The sequence below is a fragment of the Mustela lutreola genome, chromosome 1 (assembly GCF_030435805.1).
Source record: "Mustela lutreola isolate mMusLut2 chromosome 1, mMusLut2.pri, whole genome shotgun sequence".
Lineage (NCBI taxonomy): Eukaryota > Metazoa > Chordata > Mammalia > Carnivora > Mustelidae > Mustela > Mustela lutreola.
This window is the reverse complement of record NC_081290.1, coordinates 64,065,641-64,081,245: the sequence shown is the minus strand read 5'-3', so window position 1 is coordinate 64,081,245 and position 15,605 is coordinate 64,065,641. Positions and strand designations below refer to the sequence as shown.

Here is a 15,605-nt window from a genome sequence, read left to right as displayed (position 1 = left end):
TGTGGGGTTCCTCTATCAATACTGGGATTCTGCTCAGTGGGCTATCATGAGCTTGGAGTGGAGAGTGCCAGGCAGAGTGGGCACCGAGCTCATCTCAGGCTGGAGAATGACCTGCTCTTGCTTCCACTGGGGAGGCCCTCGTGGAGGTCAGCAGCCGTGGGGCCAATTGTAAGGATACCAAGTGGCACCCTGAGCCTCTGGCTGGACCAGCCATAGGTGAGTTCCTGGCAAGGAAGCCAGCTGCGTGGGGCCCACCGAGAGCTCTGGGTTTGACGTAGCCCATAGCTTTGGGTGTCGTCCCCTCCTGTGTCCCCCCTGGTCTCAACATTTACTGAGGCCCTGGCCTAACGAATGTCAACAGGGAATATTGCTGTTTGCTGGTTAAAAGCTTGGTGTTTGCTCACTGGAATTTATTCATCCAGGGAACACGGAGCTTGGAGTTTGGGCTGAGCACAGGGTGAGGCCCCACAAAGGCAAAGGGAAGTCAGGATCCTGCTCTCAGAGGGGCTGACAGATCAGCAAACACCCAGGGCAACCCTCAGCTACCCTGGCAGCTCGGAGGAGGTGCCTGGCCGTGGGATCATTATGGGAGGCTTCCTGGAGGAGGCAAGATAGGAGGTGGCCATGAAACGGGGCGGGAGCACTATGGCCTGCAGGGTGGCCTGCCCGGGAGATTGCTGAGCGTGGAGCATTGGGGCGGGGGACAGGCGGCGGGGCCTGGATGGGATGTCGGTGTGAGTCAGACCCTGGAAGACCTGCGCCTCTTCACCAGGCGGCTTTCCCCTAAGGCAGCCCGAGACTTCTGCGGCTTCAAAGCAGGAGAGTGCCTCCTGTGTGGCTGCAGAGGCCAATCTCTATTTTCTCATTGGTCAGGAGCAGAATGCATGCTGAGTCACTGCTCAGGTGATAGAGTAAACTTGCTTTTTCAGGGGCTACTGTGGCCGAGGCAAGAACTGGGCTGTCTGTCCCCAGGCATGGCCCCCCTTCTGGGTATCTGGCCTGTCCCACTGCCGTCTGTCTCTGCCTTTTGGCCCTTCTGCTCTTGCGGCTTCAAAAGCCAGGCTGGGAGACTGGGGGACCTTGGGGTCCAGATGCCCAGCGGGGCTGAGAGCACTTGGAGTCTGTGGCTGGCCAACCACTGTTCTCATGGTCCCCCAAGCGCTCCTGGCATGCTGTCTCCCCACGGGCTGGGTCTCCTTTCCCCCTTTCCCCTGGGCTTGCTGTCCCAGGGCCTTACTGAGGAGCGGACACATTTCACGGCCTGTACCCGCGTGCTGTGCTACCTCAGGCAGGCACGTGGTTTCTCTGAGGCCTATCCTCTGCTACCCCTTCCTCCCTGGCATCTTCAGGGACCTTGGGAGGGACTGCTGGGCAAGGAAATGGGCCTTCAGGTTGTACTAGGGCCTCTGAGGAGCTGGGACAGCGTGACAACAGATGGGCCACACCTTGACGTGGCGTCTTACAAGAGCACCTAGGCTTAGCACCTGCTAGCCTGACCTTCACGGAGGTTACTGGGAGGCTGGCCTTGCTCCTCCTAAGAAATGCAGTTTCGTTGTATTTGGCAAGTGTCCTCACTGGGCTGAGTGCCTTGCTGAGCATGGATATGATTCCGGCCATTCCCACACATCCCTGTGAGGTCAGCGCCATGGGTCCCATTAGACAGATGGGAAAACTGAGTCATAGAGAAGTTCTGTGACTTTCCCTGGACCATCCAGTCAGCAAAGCGTGAGCCACGAGGACACACTTATGGTGAAGGATAGCCCTTTGCTGGGAGACAAGGCCGCCCCACAGAATGGTCAGCTGTGTCCCGGGGGGTGTGGCCTGTGTCCTCTCTTCTCAGCTGACCTCTCCCTTGCAGGGAGCCCCAAGAGACCCAGGCGGAGCTGGAGCTGCGTCCAGCTGTGCCTGGAGTGTCAGTCAGCCTTCAGACCAGGCTGTCGCGGCACTGGGGACAGGGGCCACGGGCTTTTCCCTCAGTTCCTTCCTTGTCTCCCTCCCAGCTAGTCCCAGATGGTTTTCTAAAACTTGCTTGCACTCCTTTGAGAAAATGGCATCATTTTTTCCCCCCTGTAAATCAAGAATGGAAATAGAAAATCTGATTTCTCAGGAAGAGTATACAGAAGAAGGTAAATAGCACCTCTCCCTCGGGCAGTCACTGCTAACGTTTGAGAGGCCTGGCTGTCTGGTGCTTCCTGCTGTGTCCCCGGGACCTGGTGCCCAGCAGGGGCTCAAGAAATATCTGGGACCAAACGGAAACAGTGAATAAGTATTTCTGAAAACTGCGATCACAGACTGTCTCGGTTTTTTGACTCTGTGACATTCGCCTTCCTCCGTGTGGCCATGCGTCACAACTTGGGGTGTTATTTACTTAACTGTCCCTTTGGCTGAGCTGTGGGTTGCTGGGAAGAACACCTGAGCTTATGGAGAGGTCGTATCGCTGGTGAGTCCTTATCTGCATTCTTGGGGGCGCATTGTTGGGCCACAGGATGGGGTCAAGGGGAGGGAAGTCTTCCCTGTTCCGAGAGCTGGACCCGCGCATGCTCCCTGCTCCCTCTTCAGGGCCAGATGCCTTCGGAGAGCTGTGGAGCTGGTAAAAGCAGTCAGGTGAGAGCGGTGAGGGATGGATTATGGATTACGCTTATAAGCCATATCAGAGCGAATGGAGTTTATACGTATCTGTGGTCACAGTGTACCTTTCTGGAATCGGTGGGCTGCCGATTGCCCCTACATGCTCCTAAGTGGCATGTTGAGAGGCGCCCTCCTGTCCGAGAGGGGTTTTTTGGGCTTCCATCTCTGCCTTCCCAATCGGCTGGTTTGCACAGACATCCCAGGCTCCCCGGAAACGCTGGACCTCAGCTCCCAGACACGGAGCGGCTGCTGCTTGCTGGAAGTGCAGGCATCCGTGAGACCCCGCCCCAGCTCCCTGTCTGTCTGCCTGCCTCCTGACTCCCACTGCACAAAGCAGATCCGCCCGAGGCCACTGGCCCCGTGTTCCTGAATCCAGTGGCCAGTTTCCCATCCTCATCCTCATCTTGACCACCTTCTAGAACCCCTTCTTCCCTGAACCTCCCTGGTCCTCCTTGTTCTCCTTCTATGCTGTTCTTGTCCGGTCTTCCTTGTTGATTTCATGTCTTCTGTTCCACGGCCAAAGCCTGGCATTCCTCCATGCTGGAATGTTCTCTTCTCAGTGCATTCTCGCCCAAGGCGATCTAATCCCACTGAATCGCTCTGTGGCCTTAGGTAGCTTACTGAACCTCTCTGTGCCAGGATTTTTGCTGTATCTCTCCTGGTGCTGCGAGGACTAAACACGCCCCAGTTCCGATCACAGGCCTTGACACATAATAGATGCTTCATTCATTCATTCATTCATTCATTCAACAAATGCTACTGGAGGGCGTCCTGCATGCTGAGCTCTGAGTCTAGGCACAGAGGTTGTAGCAAGAATAAAACCGACCCAGGCCCTGCTCGCTTGGAGCTCCTGTCCTGGTGTAACGTGCTTTGTCATATGGAAAAGAGCAAGAAGGCAGAGCGAGGGGCCCAGGGACCAGGATGTGCTGGCAGGACAGCATGGGGTCCAGCTAGCTCAAGGCTCAGGGCTGGGAGTCTGGGTTCGGACTCACCACGTCCAGTCCACCTGTGGAGCTTGACCGGCTTAATGCTGTTGCCCCATCTTGGCTGTGTGACTCTTGCTAGCCCTCAGCCTGTGTGTGCCCCAGTTCCTCCCCTGTGACCCTGGGCATGGTCACTGACCTCTCTGGGCAGTTGTGCGGATTAACGGAAGGTGACCTGGGGGTCTCACCTGGGACGCAGTGGTACTGGCCGTCATTCTTAAGGGCTTGGGCTTTGCCACCATGTGGGCTGGGAGGATAGCCCTACCAAACTGAAGGTCTAGGCCTTGGTTCCCCTGGGAGGAATGTGAGGGCTGGTGGGGCCCTTAGCTCATCATGATGCCTCCATCAGCTGGGCAGCAGCTCGGGCCTGGCCAGGCAGGGAGGCCGCAGGCAATGCTGGCTGCCCTTGGACTTCAGTGCTCAGGCCAGGATGCCACCTCCCTCCCTCTTTCTCTCTGCTAACCTAGCCTTCCCCCTCCCCAGGGTCCCAAGTGATGGTGGTTTACACGGAGGACGAGCTGAGCCCTGCACGACTGGTTAGTACGGTGGAGTTTGCAGCGGCGTCTGCCGGCTGGTGGGTGTGAACCTCGGGCTTTCAGCGTCTCAACCCGACAGGAAGCATGTCTAAGAAGAGCCGGAACAAGGGCGAGAAGCCCGACACGGAGGCTGATGCCGTGCAAATGGCCAACGAGGAGCTGCGGGCCAAGCTGACGAGCATTCAGATCGAGTTCCAGCAGGAAAAGAGCAAGGTGGGAGGGGTGTGGGCCCCCGGCTTCATGGGGGAGGGGCTGCGAGTTCCCTGACTGGGGGTGGGCACTCGACCTCTGAGCCTCAGCTTGCCCCTTGGGAGAATGGGTACAACATCAGTGGTGGTACCACGTGGGTTCCAGTCTTGGCCACCTCCCGTCTCCCTGTGACCTCGGATCAGATACATCACTGTCTGTGCTGTAACTCCTCTCCCCTGCAAAATGGGGTCATAATGGGACCCCCCAATGGACCTGTTGGTGGAGGAGGGGGAGTTAGGAGGTGAGGGTACTAGAGAGCTTCTGGCAGAGTCTGGGTCTGGGACAGCTCTCGTGGGGGTGAGAACGAGCTTTGGGGCTGGTTGGTACAGAGCCAGGTTGGTGGCCGGCAGGCTGTAGGCATTCAGTTCAAGTGTAATGATGCCTGGCACAGTGGAGGAATAATAACCAGCCAGGGCAAAGTCCTAGAGATCTGAGGTCACAGATTAAATACACTTGTCACTTGGGTGGTTTGAAGACCAAGCTGGCCGGTGTTCTGTGGTGTCCATGGGCTTAGAGAAGGGGGCGTGGAGCTTGCTCCCCGGCAGCCTGAGTGGGAAGGTCTGGCCTATTCTGGGTATGGTGGGGGAGGTTATACCCAGCCATGAAGGAGGCATGCCCTACAGCCGGGTGCGCAGCACTGGGAGCCCTCGAGGGACTGCTGGGGGATGGTCGTAGGTATCCCATCTAGTTGAACGTGCTGGGGACTGGGCAACAGCAGGGGTCCAGACGTGGTCCAGCTCCCAGGTGGGGAGGGGGGATGGGCCCTGGGGCCTGATTCAGTCCCCTGCTCAGAACAGCACCATGGAGAGCGGAGGCAGAGCCCAGTACCTGGGGGGTGAAGGCTGGGCTCCTGGAGCTTGGGGACAGATGTGTCCCCTCCCATATCAGGACACTCAGGACTCCAAGCCAGCTTAGCTGCCCAAGGCACCAGCTTGTCCACACTTTGTGCATCTCAGGAGGGATTCATCTGCTGGGATCCCTTGGGACTGGCCCCACGCCAAAGTAGCAACAGCAGCTGTGGCCCTTGGGAAACCACACAGCCAAGGTCATTCTGCCAGGGGTCCTCCCACCCCCACCATCTAATTCACCTTGCTGTCTCGGGGCAAGCCATGTGACCACCCCGATGCCTCAGTTTTCCCCTTTGTTACATGGAGTCCTCTGATGTGCCTGCCTCCCTGAGTCATTTGAAGAATGGGACAGTCACACATGTGTGCCGCCTGTCACACACAGCCGCGGGGCACTTGGCTGACATTTATTATGTGTCTGCTATGCAGGTCACTCTAGGTGCCTTTGACGGTGCTCTCCAGTTGATAGGTGAGCAGACTGAGGGTCAGTCAGCTAGCTCACCGGGGCCACCATCACAAACCACCACCGACTTTGGCTTAAACAACAAGGAAGTTATTCTGGAGGTTGGAAGTAGTGGATGAAGGTGTGAGCAGGCTGGTTTCTCCTAGGATACCTCCCTCCTGGGCATGGAGATGGCCATCTTTTCCCTATGTGCTCACATGGCTGTCCCCATGTGTCTGTGTTCTGACCTCTTCTTTTAAGGACACCGGTTGTAATGGGCCAGGGCCCACACAGATGACTTCATTTGACTTAATTATATCTTTTCAGATTTTATCTCCAAATACAGTCACATTCTGAGGTTCTGCAGGTTGGGACCTCCTTTGGGAATTTGGGGGACACACCTCCACCCATGATATCGGGTCTCAGCACAGGTGTATGTGGTGGCACTAGGTTGGGGCCAGGTCTGTGGGGACTGTGCCCCCGGGTCACCAGGCTGTCCCCCTGTTGGACACGCCCCGGCTGCTGCCTGATTTCTCAGCCCAGCCACACCCATGGCTCCTTGGGATGACTTTCCCTGGGTTGCTGCTGGGGGAGCTTCTGTTCCAGAATTCAGCAATGTGCTTATGGGCTGGTAGGAAAAACATAAATAGAAACTTTATAGTTGCATTTAAATGATATTTTCTTCTTCTTCTTCTTCTTCTTTTTTAGATTTTATTTATTTATTTGACAGAGAGAGACACAGTAAAAGAGGGAACACAAGCAGGGGGAGTGGGAGAGAGAGAAGCAGGCTTCCCACTGAGCAGGGAGCCTGATGTGGGGCTGGATCCCAGGACGCCAGATCATGACCTGAGCCGAAGGCAGATAGATGCTTAATGAATGAGCGACCCTGGCACCCCTAAATGATATTTTCATACGATCCCATAAAATTATTGTTGATGCCACAGTTCAGGTTGTTTTCCCAGAGGATCCCTGTTGAACACCGTAGGACAAGGGAAAATGTTAACTTATCTATTGATTCATTCATTCAGCAAGCCCCTGTGCCGTCACTCCGTGTTGCATGGGAAGTGTTTGGACACGGCGTAGGGGCAAGAGAGCCCCGGAAGACTTCACAGAGGCCTTTGGCAACTGGATCCTAAGGCTTTTGCTGGCTAGTGAGCCAGGGAACAGTGCTTTCATGTTCCCAAGTGTCCAGCAACACCCATGAGTCCCGGACATGCCGAGGCCCAGGTCTGGGGTGGGCAGGGGCAGAGTTGAGGCCTTACTGGTTGGGAGGTGTCTGCCACGGTCTGATGGCAGGACCAGAGTGCTGGCAGGGAGTGGGAGAAGCAGCCAGGTCTGGAAATGGGGAGCCAGCACTGACAGACACAAGGAGGAGTGGGCTGTCAGGGGAAAGGGGGGGGGCTGACTTACCTGTTCCTGCTGGATGGCAGGTGGCACTGGCTCCCAGGTGTCCCCCGAGGCAGCTGCCTTCCCCACCACCCCAGGGTGCAGTCCCTTCCAGTCAATTTGCTCTTACCTCATCTGGGGCCAGGTGCTGAGGAACAGTGGGCACGGGCCCATCTCTCCTGCTGTGCCTCTGAACTTGGGGGACAGCTCAGAAGCATCTGGCAGGTGAAGTGCCAGTCACTTTTTAGACTTGCTAAGCTCGATGGTGTAAGGCGCAGGTGCTCTGCCCACAATGGGCTAACCTGGGCTTGTTCAAGAGACTTGTTACCCCTGGGCTTGGGCCTTGGCTCCTCAGGGCAGAACCGGTGGGACCCAGAGGGGATTTCTTGCTTGACCCTGTCTTCTCTACACACCGGTGTGGCCTGGCCTGTTTCAGCTGGACTACCCTCTCCCAGGCTGCCCTGCATACACCTCAGCTCTCCTCCACATTCCTTCCTCCTTATCTACCTGTGAGCAAACTTCCCTTTATCCACTCACCCACTTTTGGCTTTCCTTATGTGCCCATGATGTCCTGCTTCAGAGTATATAGTCAGGGTTGTTCAGAGAGGCATGGGACCAGTGAGAAAGATGTGTGTGTGTGTATGGGTGGGGAGGTGAGGGAGACAGATTTTTTTTAAGAAGTTGGCTCACATGATTATGGAGGCTGACAAGTCTGAGCTTTGCAGAGCAGGCAGCTGGAGAGTTCAGGAAGAGATGATGATGCACTCATGAGTATGAAGCAGTCTGAATTCCTTTCTCCTCCCGGGAGCTTGGCCTTTTCTCTTGAGGCCATCAACTGATTGGGTGTGGCCCACCCACATGATGAAGGGTCGGCTCTTTTACTCAAGGACTAAATGTGAATCACGTCTTTAAAAAAAAAAATACCTTCACGACAACATCTGCATTGGTGTTTGGTCAAATGACCTGATCCCATGGCCCTGCCAAGTTGATACGTGACACTGTCTTGAGACTTAGTATCCCACATCAGTGCAGCAAGTCCCTTCCTTCTGACTCAGGTCCTTGTTGGCAATAGGCAGGGAAATCAGGACAGTGGGATTCCCAAAAAGGACAATGTTGAAAGCATTTAGTCCCTTGCTGGGACAGTCATGTTAAGTATTTAAAGTTCTGGCTCCTTGTGATTCAACCCATTAGGAAAGACTCCCAGTTCCAGCCCTGGGAGAGAGAGGTAGACCCAAATGGGTCCCCCATTTTATTTCTGTGGTCAAGAGTATTCAGTACAAGGAGATGCTGATCTCGTGTTTTTATCTGGCCTAGTTTTGCAGCTTTCTCTGCTGTTGAAAGTAAGGGTTGATCAATACCCGGACACATGGTCAAACTCCTCACCCAAAATTAACTTCAGCATGTTGGTATGTCGTAACCAGTGGTCTGGAGAGACTGTGGCTGCCTCCCATGGAAGCAGCTTGTCCTCTGAGATATAACTGGTTTCTGTTTTTTGGGGACTGGCGTGATTTAGAAAGCTAATGGATTGGCAGGGGTTCCTGCTGAGTGTGTGTTTTATGTGATCCTTGAAAAGTTCGAATAAAGCACTTAGGGTGTTTTAAGAAAATATTCCCTTGGCACACTTTACAAGTACTGTCTTAAATTTTACTGATTAGATAAATTCACTTAGGCTGGCTTGAGAGCCTGGCATCTGGGGATGACTGGGCAGCCAGGCTCTGGCGTCAGGTGCCTGGGGGTGAGCTTGGTTCTGTCCCTTGGTGCGTCCTCTCTGAGCCACTGCTGCCCTCCAGCAAAAGTTACCTCTTCCCGAGGCTCCTATGAGTTAAAGTGGGGGAACCTTGGAGCCCCCAGCCTATGGAGGGGGTAGCTCAGTGAGGGTCATTGCTCCCTGCTTGTGCCTCTCTGCCTCTGTCTTCTCCAGTCCTCCAGTCCTGCATAGGCCCTGGAAATTTATTTCTGGAGTAAAGTTTGTTCCTCTTTGGTGAGAGATGATTTCTGCCTGTGTTTTGTGATGGATAAATTGTCCTCCCTTGTGAATCTCCAAACTGGAGGAGATGTCAAAGGCCTGAATGTCCTCTCCAGCATCTTCAGATGTTTTTTCACCCCTAGAAAATTCTCAAGAAAATACCAGGAAATAGAGTAGGAAGGAAAATAGGTGGAGCCTATGAGGATCAGGGCCGTGGGGGTGGCAGAAGGGGGAATTGGGGTGTGGGGGCCGGGGAGGGTCACAGGGGCCCTTGTGCACAAGGTGGCACGGGGAGGTGGTGGCTGGGTCTGATGCTGACCCCCTCTCCCGTGGCTCGGGCCGCAGGTGGGCAAACTGCGCGAGCGGCTGCAGGAGGCCAAGCTGGAGCGCGAGCAGGAGCAGCGGCGGCACACGGCCTACATCTCGGAGCTCAGGGCCAAGCTGCATGAGGAGAAGACCAAGGAGCTGCAGGCGCTGCGCGAGGTGCTCATCAGGCAGCACGAGCAGGAGGCCGCACGTACAGCCAAGATCAAGGAAGGCGAGCTGCAGCGGCTGCAGGCCACACTCAATGTACTGCGGGATGGTGCGGCCGACAAGGTCAAGACGGCGTTGCTGGCCGAGGCGCGAGAGGAGGCGCGCAGGACCTTTGACGGCGAGCGCCTACGGCTGCAGCAGGAAATCCTGGAGCTCAAGGCCGCGCGCAAGCAGGCAGAGGAGGCGCTCAGCAACTGTATGCAGGCGGACAAGACAAAGGCGGCGGACCTGCGCGCTGCCTATCAGGCGCACCAGGACGAGGTTCACCGCATTAAACGAGAATGCGAACGTGACATCCGCAGGCTGGTACGTGCTGCCCGCACCCCTCCACAGCGGGCGTGCATGCACCCTTTCCTGCCCGCCCACGTGCATCCTTTCCTTCATGCATTCTTTCCTCTCCCACTTGCATGCATCCTTCCCTTCCCATAGAGTGCAGTAAATGCAGAGTTTCCAGACATGGTTCTAGGCACTGGGCTTCCAGCAAAGCCCCTGCCCGTCCTAGTGGTCATAGAGAGGCTTTGGGCAGTTAGAACTCTCCTTGCTAGGTGTGGGATCCTTGGTTCTTCATGAAACAGCCCAGAAGCAGAAGTTTCTCACCTTCAAAATGAGGTTAATAGATAAGGGCAGGGTTATTGGAGGAAAGGACTGTGGAAGCCTATTGATGTGCTAGACATTTATTTATTCATTTAATTAATAAACCAGAGCACATTTATACCTCTAGGTAAGATGAATATATAGGGATAAAGACAGCAATTCTGTTGCAACATCTGGGGAAAACCATAAATTGCAAACAATTGTATTTTTAAAGACTGGAGGACTGTGGAAGTTCTGAGGTCTAGAAAAGCTAAAATTCCAAAGGGATGAGAGAGACCCTGCCCAGGTGAGCTGACAGTTACCAGCCACTTTCTTGCCTGGGGGGCATTTGCTCATCCTGGGTGTGGGCCGGGGATTGGGCTTCCCCCAATAAGGAGACTTCACCAGGGCTGAGAGAGGTGAGTAGGGGTTTTTGGCCATCTCTCAGAGTCAGCATGAAAGATAGGAAACTAGAGGATCCCACATATATATCCCAAAATATTTTAGAGTTTGCACCCTAAAATATTCACTGAGTTCTGGGGTGATGCGGGAGGCTAGCGAGGCCAAGCAGAATGGCAGAATGAAATCTTCCAGAGTCATACCATACTTAGGAAACAAGCTGGCCAGATGGACAGGTTGCAACAGACCACGAGGACAGACCCTCAGAATGACTGTTGGACTTTGCACCTGTGCACTGCAGAAGGTTGAAAAGGCAAGTGAGCTAAACTTCTCAGACTAGAGTCAACGACAGCAACAACTATGATATTTGCAAGAGGCACGTCTTGATTAAGAGAACATGGTCAGACTGAAAATTGTGAGGATGGAGATAGGTACAACATCCAAACACTAAGCCAAAGAAAGCTGGTCTGACTGTATTCATGCCCAAGGTCTTAACGCAAGGAGTAAAACTAAAGAAATGTAGGGGCAATTCTTAATAATAAAGGGGTCAATTCTTAATGGCATTTAATAACAAAATTTCAAAACATGCAAAAGAAAAACATCAAAACTAAAAGGAGAAACAAATCCACACTTATAGTTGGAGAATAGCACTCTGTCTCAGCAAGTGATAGAACACATAGGTAATAGATGAACAAAGATATGTAAGATTTAAACAGTATAGTGAACTGACCAGAGCTACACTGACAGAATATAGTATTTTAGCAGCATCAGATACAATTCTTTTCAAGGGGACATATACACTTTCAAAATAGTGCTCTTTCAAGTAAAACAGATTTTAGACAAAAGGAAGAAACAGTGAAATTCAAACATTTAAGTTTCTATCTTGAGAAGAAAGAAAAAGAGCAGCAAATTAATTTCTGAGAAAGCAGAATGAAGGGCCTTCAAGAGCAGGAATAACTGAAGTAAATCAGTGAAGAAAATGAACACATCAAAAGTTAATTGAAGTAGGTCAACAGATAAGCCCTGAGAAACGCTGATGAAGGGACAAGGGGACAAGTCCCCAGGATACAGACTGTAAGAGGGGCACTACTACAGCCCCTACAAAAATTAAAGAGACAATACGAGTACTTTATGATCAGCATATCCAAGTAGAAATATGGATAAAGTGTGCATATCCCTTGAACAAGTACAACTTAACCAAACTGACACTATAAGAAATAGAAAATGTGTGCAGTCCTATGGCTATTTAAGAAATTAAATCTGTAATTAATAGTTCTCCCACAATGAAAAACCGAAGCCCAGAGGCTTCACAGGTAAATTCTTCTAAGTATTTAAGGAAGAAATTACTAATTACACACAGACTCTTCCAGAAAAGAGAATTAGGAACATATTTTAATTCATTTTATGAAGCTGGCATAACTCTGATCCCCAAACCAATGATACTACAAGAAAAGAAAAAAAAATGTAAATTATACTGTATAAACATAGATACAAGAGTACTAAATAAAATATTAGCAAATAAAATCCAGCAATATATAGAAGGTCTAATAAGCCATGGCCAAGTTGGGTTTATTCTAGGAATACAAAGATTGGTTTAATATTAAAAGATCAATGAGTATGATTCAACTAGTAATAGAATAAAGGTACAGAAAAAGCATTTCATAAAATTCAACTTCACAATATAAGCTCTCAGCAAATTATGAATAGAATAGAATTTCCTGAATCTGGAAAAGGGTTCTATAAAAAAAAATTTACTACCAACGTGTATAGTGGTAACATATTGCACTTTTCTCACGGAATTCAAGGACAGGACAAGATGTCCACTGCCACCACCTCTGTTCAACATTGCACCAGCTAGAACCTCAAATACAAAAGCCATTAAAAAGAAATAGAAGTTCCAAAGATCGAAAAAAAAAAAAAAAAGAGAGAGAGAGAGAGAGAGAAGGGATTTATTTGCAGATGCTATGATTGTGACATAGAAAATCCAAGAGCTTCTACAAATCGTCGGAATAAGTAAGTGAATTTATCAAAGTCTCTAAATAAAAAGTAAATGTGCAAAAAATAATTTGTGTTTCTATAAACTAACAATGAATAATGAGAAAATAGAACTTTAAAAAAGACCATTTATAGTAGAGTGCCAAGACTTTGGAGCACAGTCTAATGAAAGCTGTGTAAGGTTTCTACCCTGAAAACTAGAAAACACTAGTGAGAAAAAATACAGGAGACCTTTATTAATTAGTAAAGGGAGAAGCCATTTTCATGGTATCAATATCGGTTCCTCCACAATTGATCCATAGATTCAGGGCAATCCCTATCGTAACTCCAGCAGACTTTTTTTTTTTTTTTTTTGTAACATTGGCAAGTGGATTTTAAATTTGATTTAAAAATTTAAAGGACCTGGATTCACAATCTTGAAGACAAACAAAATCAAGAAAGCTCATACTACCATATAATCAAGATTATTACCAAGACAGGCTGAATGATATGTGGATAAATCACGGGAAACAGAAGAGTCCCAAAACAGACCTATACAGAGGTGTCTGCCTGCTTTAGGAAATAGATGACACCTCAGTCCAGTAGGGAAGGGATGGCCTTTCAATAAACCGTGTTAGAGTAGTTGGACATCTATAAGAAAAACAACCTAAAACAGGAATAGTGATCATTACATCATGCTATCCATAAAGGTTAATTCAAGGTGGACCATAGCCTGAGATGTTAGAAAGCAAACCAGAGAGGCTGTTAGGATAACACTGAGCAATATTTTCATGCTCTTGGGTTAGGTAAATATTTCTCAGACAGGACAAAAATACACTATTCATATAAACGCACTATTCAGAGAACGTTGTACACCGAACATTTAAGAAACACATTCTGTTCATCCAAAGGCATCAGTGGAAGAGAGACAAGGCACAGCACAGATCGGGAGAAGGTATTTTCCAGACATGTATCACAGATAACTTTTATCTGAATTGTAAAAACAACTTTGAAGCAAAAAAAAAATAATAATAATAATTAAAATGGGCAAAGTTTTTTAAGGGTGCATTAAAAAGAGAAGATGTACTCAAATGAAAAGTTGCCCAAGCTCATGGATCATTAGGGAAACACAAGTCATAACTAGATGCTATTCATACCCACTAGAATGGCTGTAATTAAAAACAAACAAACAAAACAAAACCAGACAATAACAGAGACTAGGGAGGATGTGGAACACTAGGAATGCTCAGACGCTGCTGTTGGAATCATCAAATGCTATGACCACTTCGGAAAATGACTTGGCAGTTCCTTAAAACAGCAATTTATGCTGCCCGGGACTTCCACTCCTATGGGGAGACCCCAGGGCAATGAAGACACACGTGTACATAAAGACATGAAAGTGAGCACAATGGCAGTAAGAAGGAGGGGACTATTAGGGTGTAAACAGCACTCCACTCTTTCAGGATGGCCCTAGTGCAAGTAGAGTTTTTATTCCTTCCATTGAATGTTTATTTGTCCGAGTTCCAGCATTAGCTTCAGCACCAGAGTGGCAGAGAAAAATAAGATGTGGGCCTAGATAGCAGATAGCTGACAGACCACCAGACGACGGCGTATGAACAGGTTATTACAGTGTGGGGAGATTAGTTCGGTGCTAGTACCATGCCAGTGTAAAAGGCAGCAAGGAAGAACAAGGGGTGACTCTGGTGTGTGAGTCATTTCACAGAGGAAGTGAGCTGGGTTTTGAAGGATGAATAGGAGTTTGTCAGGTGATGGGAGACCGTTCTGTGCAGAGGGGAAAACCCTGGATGAAAGGAGGAGTACGGTGTGATCATTTTTCCTATAACTTTAAAATAGCCATGGTAATGTTTGATACTTGGATTCCCTGTAAAATAGTAAATGAAAATACAGTGGAAACTGCCATTGTCAAGGACGGGAGAATTGATGTTCTTGCCTTCAACGAAAGTTTTAAAATTATACAATGTTTCTGGGGCTCCTGGATGGCTCAGTCAGTTTGGAGTCCAACTCTTGATTTCAGGTCTGGTTGTGATCTCAGGGTTGTGAGATCAAGCCCCACGTTGGGCTCTGTCCTGGGTGTGGAGTCTGCTTGAGATTCTCTCTCCACCTCTCTTGCTTTTCTCACTCTCAAAAAAAAAAAAAAAGGAAAGAAACATTTCTGGCAAAAAGGATAGATGAGATAATGAACCCTTAAGCACCCACCACACAGTTCATGAACAGGAACGTCATGGCAAGACCGAGACCCCTTGCCTGCTCCCAGGCCCCTATCCCCGAATTGGGAGTGCATGATTCTCTTTCCCAGACATGTAGCTCTATAGTGTATGCTGCCTCCAGATGACCTTGGTCAAGGTCACATTGCAGGAGGGGGATTTCATGCCCTGGGGGACGTCCTCTAGCAGACCTCATCGTAGTGAGCACACAGGGCTTGGCTGGCAGAATAATGATGGAAGACATTTGCCTGCAGCCTATCTTTTCTCCCAATGGACTCTCAAGGGTGGACACTTCACCAAATGTCCTCTGTGCACCCCCTGAAGCATCCTCTGGAGCCCAGAGGGAGTTGGGCCTGGACTGTGGCTGTGGAGGTGGGGAGGATGGATGCCTGAGCAGGGGCTGCAGTTGCTAGGATACAGGGACTTGGCCTGTTCTCCCTGTCAGGTTTCTGTACCCAGGCTTGTTTGCTGAGAGTGGTTTTACCTGCTGTCTCATTTTGTGCAACAGGAAACTGGTCTAGGGAAAGTGACATCACAAGCAGAGTCCCTGTGCCCTGGCTGGGTCACTTACTCACTGACAGCACCAAGTTCCTCTGTGTGCCTGGTCCTGGCCAGGCCCTGATCCCACTGTGCCTGTGACAAGCTCTAGGGTGCAGGTGGCTAGGAAGGCAAGGGGCAGGGACCTTGGATGACAGGCACTTAGAACATTTTCTAGGGTCATGAGCCTACTTTTTTTTTTTCTTGATCTGAGAATGGCAAGTGGAGATACACTGATTTTAATTTTTTAAAAAGATTATTTATTTATTTGACAGAGAGACAGAATGAGAGAGGGAACATAAGCAAGGGGAGTGGGAGAGGGAGAAGC

At 50.3% G+C, this 15,605-nt stretch overlaps 1 protein-coding gene across 4 annotated transcripts in view; it reads left to right on the top strand.

Moving 5' to 3' along the window:
* The window catches only part of JAKMIP1 (janus kinase and microtubule interacting protein 1), a 127,920-nt gene that overhangs the window by 57,089 nt on the left and 55,226 nt on the right, over window positions 1-15,605 (top strand). For 3 of the 4 annotated variants that reach the window (XM_059165624.1, XM_059165614.1, XM_059165628.1), the window contains 2 exons: window positions 4,095-4,360; window positions 9,381-9,875. In XM_059165624.1, the coding sequence (XP_059021607.1) occupies window positions 4,232-4,360; window positions 9,381-9,875 (624 nt within the window). In that variant the 5' untranslated portion in view covers window positions 4,095-4,231. The remainder of the gene's footprint in view (window positions 1-4,094; window positions 4,361-9,380; window positions 9,876-15,605) is intronic. The other variant, XM_059165633.1, reaches the window with a different exon arrangement.